The sequence below is a fragment of the Bombus vancouverensis genome, chromosome 7 (assembly GCF_051014615.1).
Source record: "Bombus vancouverensis nearcticus chromosome 7, iyBomVanc1_principal, whole genome shotgun sequence".
Taxonomy (NCBI): domain Eukaryota; kingdom Metazoa; phylum Arthropoda; class Insecta; order Hymenoptera; family Apidae; genus Bombus; species Bombus vancouverensis.
In genome coordinates this window covers 12,193,908-12,206,493 of record NC_134917.1, presented here as the reverse complement: position 1 = coordinate 12,206,493, position 12,586 = coordinate 12,193,908, and the positions used below count along the sequence as shown (strand labels likewise).

The 12,586-nt window shown below is 35.7% G+C and overlaps 1 protein-coding gene across 1 annotated transcript in view; it reads right to left on the bottom strand.

Annotated features, from left to right (window-relative positions):
* wb (wing blister) overlaps positions 1 to 12,099 on the bottom strand; it is a 201,805-nt gene extending 189,706 nt beyond the window's left edge. Inside the window, exon 1 of the mRNA XM_033332527.2 lies at positions 11,933 to 12,099. Coding sequence (XP_033188418.2) covers positions 11,933 to 12,053 — 121 coding nt within the window. The 5' untranslated portion in view covers positions 12,054 to 12,099. The remainder of the gene's footprint in view (positions 1 to 11,932) is intronic.
* Between the last annotated feature and the right edge of the window lie 487 nt (positions 12,100 to 12,586).

Sequence of the window (12,586 nt, the reverse complement as noted above, 5' to 3'; positions counted from 1 at the left end):
TACATGATCAAGTATGTCATATTTCTTTTTAATCCTTTATTTTATAGATTGTCTTTTGTAATCAATGTTTCACCCCTCGTAAATAACTCTTAATGAATTTAATTAATGAAACAGATTAAAGGAGTATACAACGTAGAGAAAAGACACACAACATTAAAATTGAAATGTATATTATTTTGCCACATAATAACCGATAAAATGGTGGCAAAGATTTATTACGGAAAATTATAATAAGTGGAATGAAATATTTCATCGAAATATAAAAGTCTCATTTAGTAAACTATTACTTATAAATAAAAGTATTTTACTATACGAGTATGTATATATGTAAAAAAGTAATTAAATAAATTATTCAGAGAAAAGGTTAATTTCAACGAAAACGATCCTTTCTTTTATCACGGACGTTCAATTATAAATTTATAATAAAAGATCTTTGTTCAACTAAAAGTCAGAAACGACTTAAAAGCGAATTCAATAAGAATTTAAGTTGAATAAAAATCCAAGTTATCTGAGTTATCGAATCTTAAGAAGAATATGTAATTAAAAATTTGTTAATCATACCTCAGAAGCTTTATAACTTTATGACAACTGATTCTATAAAAAATCCGCAAGAAATTAAATTTAACATTTACTGATTATACCAAACCACAACTCAAATAAGAAATGTAAATGTACGAACATTCATTTCTTGCGAATGCATATCACGTTTCTTGGCTGTACAATAAAGGCTGAGCAAGAACAAAAGGAAATGAAATAATCGAGACAATCACTGTTGCCGACCCTTCTATGCTCTCATATTTTACTAAATTCACACTGCAGGTGCTATTAAATTCTTTCATTCCCTTAATTTTTCTTAATTTCGTTTTTAATTGAGTTTCCTTATTTGCTTAAGATCATGTATCTTATAATATTCCGAAGAATTAAATAAGGATGGGTTCACTGATTAAACACTTTGAATCGAACGAAGTGAATTCTTTTCGTGTCGAATAATCAAACTGAATCGAAAATCCGCATTCGTTTAATTCAGGAATATTTAAATTGGTAAAAGGGTCACGTTTGAGCAAGGAACTATACGATCTTGCTTGAACATTCATTTTATCATAAGCGTGGGCGTGCCCTTGCTATGCTCATAATAAACGTGATTCCATAGTCGACTGCATCGAAAAGCAATTTCATCGAACCTTGTCCGTGAAACTGGTTCTTTTCATCAAACAATTACGTCGGAAATGGGAATTTTATGGTAAAGCTGGAATATAAAACATTTCTCTCTTATTTCACTGCGAGTATGTATTCCTAAAGTAACAATAACATTCCTTAAAAAAAAAATTCGTTTTTCAATCGCAAAATGTAATTTCAATTTTCAGTTTGATATTTCTGATAACACTCGAATGTCAAAAAATAAAAAAATTCTTAATATTTCGTTTTCTATTTCAAATACACCTTTTATCTAAATAATCGTAAATTTTTTAAATGCATGGATTTTTTAATCTTTTACTATCAATTTATTCATACTATTGTGTTATTTATATTATCAATACATTGTCAGTATATTTTTTACAAGGAATTTAGAGTGATCTTTTACGTACAGTTCTTCAAGGTAATTTTCTTAAAAAAGGAAGTTTACTCTTTGTCAACTGCAATAGGGTGCCTGTAGGTAAGTACATTGTATACTTAGGATACAGTGGCATGTTCTGTAAGTTTACAATTCCCAACTTGCGCAGTCGATGGATTTCTGTTTAGAAATATCTCGTGCAGCCGCATTCCCTTCAAAATTTGACGTCCTGTTTGAATATTTAGACGAAGCTACAAACTCGTAGTTGAATTAAACGAAAAACCCAAAAGTTGTATCTCATAATATTTATATTAATATTCATAGTATTTCTATTTCTACAAGATCATTCTAAATCTTTCATAAAGATAATTAATTATAAATAGCCCACAAATTTCTATTCATAAAATATTTTCATATTTTTGATAGTTAAATATCCATTCATTAATTTCAAGTTAAATCTATACGAAATCACACGAATAATAATATTCGAATTAACAAAAATCTGTATTCATACATGTAGCTTTAAATAACCACCAGATGCATACAATTACAAACGCTCAACAGGATACGATCATAAGTATAATATCTGCAATGATTATTCTAAAAAATAATTCTCAGCTATCATATTTCACGCTGGAAGAATTTGTTTGAGCAAACTGAAATACCTTTACAGCATTTTTTCAAATATTTCATCGTTCCGCATAAAGAACGTAAGATTGCAGGTATATCGTATCTACCATAGAGGCAACCGCGTGCAAATAATGATCAAAGAACAGTTGCGTGTACAGCGGTGGCAAAGTTGCTGCTGTATAAACAGCACTGCTGCAGGATATGGCAGTTTGCGCAAATACTAAGTTCCAAACTACACGCTTTCTATAGTTTCGAACACAATAAAAAGACACAGCACAGTCATCGAAGTTACATTAAAACTTTGACTCTGCTATAGTATCTGAACCATAAAATACTTGGTTAGAAACACACTTTTTTAGTGATTTGTGAACTCGTTAAGCCGAGGTAAGGATCATTTTTCACGCAAATAAGGTATAAAATAAATTCATCCTGTTGACGTGTAACGTTTTCCTGGATTTTGACGATACCTTCTTTAAAATTTGGTACTCTTAACCTATTGCCGTGGCTTACTGTGTATGCATTTCAATTGGTTTGGGTTATTTGCTATTCGTTAGGCCATGATCGTACAGAAAGCGGTGAAATTGGCATTTGGAGCATTGGCAATGACTGTGCCGCCACTTGTTTTACTACATTTCCACCGTTAACGGCCAAATGCAAAATCCTTCATTTCTATGGAAAATGGTCTTCATTGTCTACCTTAAGCTTTTTTCCAAGCGTTCACGTGCAATTATTTTTAATCGACATCGCTTCCCGCCTTTTTTATGTCTATTGATCTATCTGAAACGCCAACTTCATGATCGATTGCGACAATAATCTCGCAAGGGAAACAGTGACCGCGATGAACGACATCGACGACGCTAGACCGTATGTGGCTCGAATCACTGTCCTTAACCTCAGCTGGAAAGTTCTTCCGCAGATCTGACACCGACTGCACGACGATCGATGCAGCACTCTTTAACCGGACAGCACTTTCGAAACATTGGAGAAATCCAAAAATGTGCCGGTGTAATTTTTTCTTTACAAAATGGAGGAAATATATTTCGTTTAATTAATCTATAACGCATATATGTATCACGTATAAATAAAAGTGAATTGAAAAAAAAGAATCTTTTGCATATCTGATAGTTCCTGTACCGTGTTCAATTTTATTCCAAATACGTACACGCTTGCTCGACGACAAATAAATCTCGGAAGAGTGAACACGTTTTGACGAATCTTCCCACAGAAGGCGAATTCGATTTGATCGGGATGTCCGAGGTTCTAAGAGGGCAAAGTTCAAGGCGATCGCCCTTGTCACGGTCAAGCCTGGCATTCCCTTAAATACACCAAGGAAGGGCACGAGGCAGAGTTTCTCCCTGAACCCTCCAGCACGCCGGGCACGTACATACACGTCGGCAGTGTTACTTTGCATGCCCAGCGCGACGGCATTTAAACAGGAACAAAACGAGAGCGATATACGCAAGACGAGAATGAAATTATTTCGAGCGACCAGCGGTGATTTGCTTGCTCGCGACCCGGCAAAAACGCTGGATACGCGAGTGCCGGTGCTTTACGCGGAATATTTTAATCACCGTTAGATATGGCGCTCATAATTTCTCGCTCCTTTTTCCCACAACCGCACACGATAATACAAGCGAACCGAGACGCTGGTAATCTTCTGAGATACACTTCTAAGCCGCCCGTTTAGCGAACCAGGATCACTAAGATAGATTTCTATGAACATTTTATCTTATTTCTGCCTAGAAGCTGTTTGACCGCAAATAAGAGACCGACTAGGAATAAGCGAAGACTGAAGTGATAAATTGTGTTCTACAGAGTAGATCTTTCGTTGAAATAATAATAGAGACGAAGATGAATTTAGTAAGACCTTTTTTAAAGATTTTCTATGATAGTTGTGACACTGACGGGAAAAAGAAAAAGAAATGGAAATAGATAGACATGGCCGAGAATCATTTTTATTACGAATCCTTCGATTGTAACGGTTAATGTTTAGGAAAAATTCTTCTTTACCAAGTATTCCTGTATTAACTAAAAGCACTGTTCTTTTGACTGAAAGAAAGACTTTGCAAAAAATTGTGTTACAAGTGGCTAGAACATTAGAATTATCTCTTATTAAAATTGCACCTTATACAATTTTTTAAAATCATACTACCGACGATCTCATTATGATTGTTACAGCGAATATTCAAGAAAGTCACGATGCTTCTTCGTCGAACGTTTATATGCCACACGATGAACCTTGCCACAAAATGAATTCTGTAGAGAACTTGCGCACACTTTCTGAACTGCGTACTCTCAATGTACTAGATATCGTATTCGAAGATTCTTTCGCTACTATCGCAATTACGAGCAGAACATATCTATCAGAATTATTTTTCTTCCCCTTCTAAACGACCAGTTAAACAACCTGACAGCAAAGAGAACATTTTGCAACAAACATATACACACTGAACCAAGCTTCCATTCGATCTTTATCCCCTTATTAGCGCGTTTATTCACATCCTACCAATACTTTGGTATTTATCAAACCACCAAGCTTTTCACCAGACGCACGCCTATCAGAGATCATATTCATCGTCAAATGAAATTAAAACATCGCGATCGAGCAACCAGTGCAACGAATAACAATTAACTAACGCCGAATGGGCGCGAGAACCAATATCAGGAGATACGAGCGAATTTATAGCACGAGTCAGTAGAATAGCGCCGTTTGTACGGACATAGTTGAAACGAAAAACTCGCGGCTCCAGCCCATGTCTTGGTTAGCGATCGGGACGTGTATATACCAAGTGTATTGCACGATATCTAAACGGGCAGTCGGTGTTCTCGCAGAGGGATCATTAATTTAATTAGTTTCGGCGAAAGGGCGAATTTAATCGTTCGCTCCGGCGAATCGACGTAAACGCCCGGTTGTTCGCGAAACAGCGCCGTTTCAGACGAGGAGAGACCGTATCCTGTTGTAAAACTGTTATCGTACCGCGCGTTTAAAGACGAACCAATGATTTCACTCGAGTTTAAAATTCGTTTCAATCCATTCTCTGTTAGCCACGCTTCCAATGGCTTGCATGCCTCATTCACTGTATTTCAAGCGTTATTTATGTCAGGGAAAGTGTATTTCGCGGATTTCTGAATACGTATATGTACGATACTATCGTTCATAGGCATCCAGGCTGTCGACACATTGATAGATTTATAGTAACGGTATGTGAGTTTTGTCAAAGGGTACAAATTAGCAATTACAAGGTACACAACCTCGTTGTGAAACGTATTGTAGTAAATTACCTCGTTAAGAAACATAGCAATAATATATGTTACTGTTTAAATGACGAATGAGTTTCATTTACTATATATTTGATCGTTTCTGTGGTAAACTGAAGTCATATGTTAAACAAACTTCTAAAGTAATAATCGAGTAATATAGGAATCGATTAACTGTAAATTATTTCTTCTTGCCGGTAAGTCGGCGAATTAAATAATTAAGAATGTCGTTAAAATGGCTTCAAAGTATCATAAAAATGCGAGTTTAATATTATAGGTGTAATTTACATACTGGTCGTATTAATTCAAGCAAAATACGTATCGAGAAATTTCAATTATCATTTTACGATGTTTGAGTAACGCACGGAAGATAATTAGACTTCGAATCAAAAAGGAGAAAATTACGAGCTTCCTTATAAGCATCGTAATGACAACGTTATACAATGCAAGCGTAATAAAACGACGAAAACCGCAATGATATACGATGCAATGCCGCGCAATTAACCCACATCCATCCATAAGTGCATTAGATACTATGTTCACATTAAACCGCAATTAAGTGTTTAATCGAGAAGAAATTACTGAAAGTCCCAAATTTTCCACGATCAAACACATACGTTCATAACTTTTTACATTACTAACGTAGATTTATATACAGTAGTCTCCCTTATTCGAATTTCCTAATATCCAAACGTTCTATCATCCGAACATAATACTTGCCAATAATAGATGCCTTTTTTTTATATTTTATCAATGTTCAAATATAACGTAAACTTCCCTTTATTCGATCGAGCGAATTCCGATTATAAGAATTTAGTATGAAACTAATAGCGTTCTAACTATGGAAACAAAGTGCGACAAAATTACAAAACTCGAAACTGTGTAATTACGACAGAACTAGCAAAAATTTACTGTGTCGGGAAAGGTAAGATCACAGACATTACAAAGAGAAAAAATGATATTAAAAATTATCTAAGTCGCGTAGATTCCTCAGATGCTGGCAGCGGTAGAAAAACTTTAAATACACTGACCTAATGAAATGATTGCATTGCGAAAAGGACGATAATAACGACGATTGTGCACAAAAATGGAAACGAAAGTGACAATAAATATCTTCTTATGCCGAAGTATTCGTGGCATTTGAGGATATTCGATAGTTCAAAGTACAAAAAGAACGTGACTCTATACAGTTACTCATGTTGGAAAAATTACGTGGCAGGAAACAGGATATGGGATGCATAAATATTTAAGGAAACTATCAATTGTGCTCAATCTGTATTTGAACAAATAAAATTTCATATCAGAAATGTGATTGTTCTATTATTCCAAAAATTCTATCATTCGTACAATTTTGTGTTCCCGTTAGCTGGGATAATGCAGGCTGTAGCGTAATTAATTACGAGAGTTTATGAATCAATAGTCTTGTTCTCAATGATAAGGATAGCTTGATAACTCACAAGTTACTGTTACAATTCTAACGATCGAAGTACTGATTCAAATATATCGAATAGAATAAACTCGATGGCCATTAAACTATTAACCAAACGTAAAATATGCAAAATTGTATTACAAACGTAAGAAAACGTCGTAAATCTTCTAAACGTTTGTATTACATGAATATCGAATAACATTAGTGTTTTACAGTCACAACAACAATTGCCTCGTTTCATTATTTCATTAAACTCATCGCATTTTATGTATATCTCTCAATCATCTTACTTACCATGAAGAAGAATCTGGTTTCCTGGACAGCTTGCACCTCGGCAATCGTCTGTCGCGTGAATAATAATAGTAATAATAGTAATGATAATAATAGCTTGGAAGATATGCAGTTACGGTTTTACGTCGGCTATTGCATAGACATTAATATCGGGTGTAAAGAGAAACGATCAGCCCGATTAGAGAAACAGGAAGCGATACATGGGCGGGCCGACGAGTGCCAGCTCGATCTTTCGATATCTTGAAGATTCGATCGCGGCGGCGGCGGCGGCAGCGGCTTGCCAGAGCAACCGCTATCTGTGTGTATACGATCGATCGATCTCGCTTGACTAACCCTCCGTGAACGTTAATTATCGCGTGTTACTCTTATTTATCGTTTCACGAGGCAATGATAGTTACGCGGTTGCGTCTGACCCACTAAAAATGCCACTCTAGAGCACATTTTTCGGGAAACCATGAGAAAAGAAGATGATTACGAGAACGTAGTGATGCTGATGAACAGTTCGTTTGTTATATCTCCAAGTTTGATATTATCTTCGATTTTATTTCGTATTTGGTAGTGTTTAGACTTTTGATTATTATTTTAATAATAAGAGGAAATTATTAGAATTGGATGATCGAAGTAGTAAATAGCAGAGAATCTTTGTAGTATATATGAACATTTGATGAACGTATATGATCATTTTTGTAGTACAAAAAGGGCTATATACAGGCTGACAAAAGTAATGATATTATGCATTCAGTTCGTATTTCACGTATTCATCGATAGGAAGATTGGAAGTTGATTAGGATCGCTGTGTAGGAAGCTTTATGAACGTCAAATGGCTAATTATTGAACGTTATTCGTATTTATTGCTTTTCGAAGTAGCGCGATAATTGCCAGTTTGCATCCGAGCTATTAAAACTGCAACTTTCGATCAAGTTTTTCGAGAGATGAAAAGAAAGTAGTTCCAAGAACAGCAAATTTTATTACGGTAGTTTCTTGATAATTGCAACGCGCGTAGTTTTAATTCTACAACATTTCTATTAAAATTACCTCTTATGTGCTTTTATACGTGTCGAATTAATAATTGTAACAATAATTAATAATTAATCATTTCCTAATGCATTCCAACGAATATTTAAAATACTACAATATTCAAATTTTTGATTATCGAAAATAATATTTAAACAATAAGGTTCGATATAAATTTCTTACAAATGTTTAATACAAGATATTTTTGGAAAGAATTTCCATACTCATAGAAGTATTTAAATAGTCGATTATCCGCTATATTAATCAACCTCGATGTGTATTCGCCGAGACGATCTCTATCACTCATTATACTTATGCTTATCATTACTATTTTTCTTACTGGTAATAAATATATTATAATCCCTATACGAATTTCCAAATTTGTCTCAAATTGTACCAATATAAACATTATAGTCATTGGAGTAATTATCAAATTTTACATTTTTTATATTTTTCATATTCTTTACATATTTCGTTACAAGCCGCGCAATATATACACAAAACGGTTTTATATAGTAACTAAATATTTACCATGACTCAGTGTACGTCCAAGTTCACGATCAAGGCGTCCAACATGTCCATTTTACCAGTCTCGTATCACCGAGCATCGGTGTGAAAAATAATCGATAACCTTCGTCTTCGATCGCGCTAGATATCGCGCAAAGGATGCGCTCGCGTTCCACCCTATACCGATTCGATGTAGTTGCTGCTAAATATAGAGCAAAGAGGCGGGAGGCACGGAATGTCCTGACACTTAATATTCTTGGAGCAGACGTGTGTTTTACGAGGTCGCAGTCGTTGTGATTCGTCTAAATTTTCACCCATATTTTAAAAGACCACACCGCGAGCATTCGTCCACAAATTTTTAGAACGAGTTTGAGTTAAGTACACGCGTCAGTCTCAGAATTTCTGTGAATTGACGATTGATTTTTACATATTTTTTACTTTATATTAAACTGCGAAATTATCATCACTGAGATGGGAATGACGTTAAAACTTGGCGACCAATCGACATAATTTGGAAAAATATGTTTGACGTTCTCAGTATCGTTTCTCGTACCAGATATACTTTTCCAACGAAAGTGTACGCGGACATGAAATATTTTTCATACTACACGAAAATACCAATCTACATGCTTCGCTTCTGACATAATTCTTTCAATCTTTGAAGAATTTATGATAATAATCGGCATACCAACTTGCTTGATTTGTAATGCAAAATATAGGTATCCGTATTGGATACTGCAAAATGATTTAATCGATAGTTTGCTTCTTTCTTTATATAAGATGGCTGAAATGGTTAAAAATTCTTCGTCCAAATCGAGTTTCTAATAATTCATCGACTACGAATCTAACAAATTTCTATAAAACTGCCAATGTGCGATTTTCTTCCTTACTCGAGTCCTTAATTGCCTCGTGTTTTTAACCTAAGAGAAGCCTGTACACCTTGAAAACTGGGCCGTTAAAAAGGAGCTACAGGGGAGCTCTAGTTCAAACAAGGCAGATGTTGGTACAGACGAGACGTTGAAGGCTTCAATTAAAGGCGGGAGGTTAGGAGCTGCGGAAGTTATTACGGATATTACGCAGAAACCATTCGGTGGATGTTTAGAAGATTAAAGGTTCAAGGTTTCACGGAATTGATTACCGTAGGATATGACTATAGTGTGAGATGAAAAAGGAAACGGTCTATTAGAAAATGGAGCTATTTAAAATCTTTCGCATCTACCTATCCATATATATATATATAAAAAAAAAGAAATTGTAAAATTACGTAATGTAACTTATAACGCATAAGATCATACCTATTTCAAAATGTAAAACAAACGAAAGTCCATCGTTACGATATTACCTATCCTTTCGCCTGCGACATTTGAAAAATAGGAAAACGTACGTTTAAAATGGAATTTACGCAGAAATTGCAGCAGGATGAAATAAAAGCCTACACGCGTGCGCGCTTCGGAAAAAAGCCCGTAAAACTGTCACAATAACTGTAAAAAATTATTCGCGTAACGAGGCGCACGCTTGAGCTGGAAGGAACGGGCGCAAATACGTTTCGAAGGAATGATTTTGTACCGCGGCAATAAAAAGCTTCTATCTTGATCTCGTCGAGTGCCGTTGCACTCGCCTGTCTACATAACATCTGAGACATTACGGATAAACGGCGATTCATGTGCATTATGCTTAGCGTGTTGTGCAAATCTACGTTATGCAAATAACACTGTATCACGTCACTGGTCTAAATCGTAATCTGTCAAAAATGTATTAAACCGGGTAATGAGTTCGTTCACCTCTTTCGCTAGTAATAATATCGCTACCTGGCAACAACAGTGGCACGACTACAAAGAAGTTTCAAATTTGCTTTTGTCGGATAGGAGATCTACATTATGTTTCTATCTTTATCGCGTAAAACGATAGGTATATTTATAATTCCGTCAATTTGGCGTTAAACGGCAAAATTATTATTTATATCGTTATCAACCTGGCCTTAGTTTAACAATACTGACTCATTAATTGTAGTGTGATGCTACGAATGGAAGGTATTGTACTGTACTGCTTTCGTAAACAGTAACTCGTGAAGATTTCTTCGTAAATTTTACGGAGCATCTCCTCTCGAATTCACATTTTTTCAAGCCGTGCCGCTATCGATGCCAAAATAGCGACAAAGCTTTTCTAGGAATGGGAGGAAAATGTTACTTATGGCATTTATAATTGACAAGCCTGCTCGAAAGCAAGATATCGAAAATAATTCGTAGAATTCAATTTCTTTACGTTCGAGCAATATAAGTTTATAATAGGGAAGAGAGAGAGAGAAGAAATGATATATAATGTTTAAAGCCGAATTTGCTCTGTTTTACTTTGGAGCAACACAGAGGATGAACGATGCTTTCATCCTTCGTGTTCAGCGAAAACAAAGTGAAACAGTGTGAAGTTTAAATTTCGCGCGGATTGATCGAGAAGAATTCGCTAAAAAATTTCCTAATTCGTAAAAAATTCCTAAAAATGTCTAACGCGAAATAAGAGGAAAAGAACTGTAATCATTCATTGTTACGCGGGAAAGTTCGTGACACTGGTGATGAATCGTATTAAAAAATAAAGCGGTTATTATGCGGGAATCGGAACAATGTCATCGTTATCGAAAGTAATATGACTAATAAAAAGAAACGGCAATGAAGTATTATCTTTTTATTGCTTATGTATAACGTACGTGACGATGTTGATATAAGATTCGTAAGACGAAATTGCAGAATACTTTGCGATATTTAATGAATGCTTGGTGGCAATTTATAATGCAATTTCAGGCTATTATTGACATTGAATGGGAAGATAACTGGACATAAATGTGCAAGGGGTAATTATAGCGAAATAATATACATATGTACCCAAAATAGTCTATTTAGTGCAGTTATCGATTGCTAATTTTTTAATCAAAATGATAAACTGTGATCAAGTACAATATTTATTTGTATAAATAAGTAAAATACTCATTAGAGAGTTAAAAAGAAAAACAAGAAGAAATATAGAAAATATAAATTATAATGACAATAATGTTCGATTCATACATTATTAAATACGAAAGAAATTATAATACGTAATATGCTCTAAACCTTACCATCCATCACATAAACAATTCTGGATGGTATACATATGTATCCCGAGAAAAAACTTTAGCTGCGTCGTCAGCGCTCTGTTTACCCAGTTCCAGTAAAGTAAAAAAGGAGAGAAAGAAAATACTGACAAAAACAAACAAAAGGACTTACCATGCCTCGTGTTGTGTCTAAATCCACGAGCAGCATGCGCGGCATTCAGGTTCCACAGGAGCAACAAGAGGAAGAAGAGGCTTCGTAACATTAAAGAAGAGCGGAGCATTCGAACAGCCATGATTCACGAGAATATTCGCAATTCGCGATATTGTCGAACAAAGGCGACCATTCACGCACACGCGGTTCGTAAATCAAAGGGGAAACAGCAAAATTCTTAACTAGTCTTCGGCACTGAACGAATCGTGGGACGATTTCACGCCGATCACAACGCTCGACATTCGTTGGTGAACCGCCACGGTTCGCTCGTGGTTTGCACTTTTATCCTGGTGTCTTCTGTTTCCATCGACGCCGCGGATATCATTTCGAATCGCGCGTGTCGGCCACTCGCGAGCTCCAGTCGTTCGAATCGACGTTCATTTTTCCCGCCGTTTGCCGCGCGAAACGTAACCAAAAAATCCGACCGCGATTACACACCGCGAGGGAAACGTCGCGAATACGCACACCGAATACAGTCGATCGATAGATTCGATTATTCGATTATCGAAACACGCCGGGCGCTCAAACGGAACCGATTCGCGTGTCGGAAAATGAAACGAACGTATCGAAATCGAGAAACACAACCACGTTCACCCTTTATCGAACTGACACATC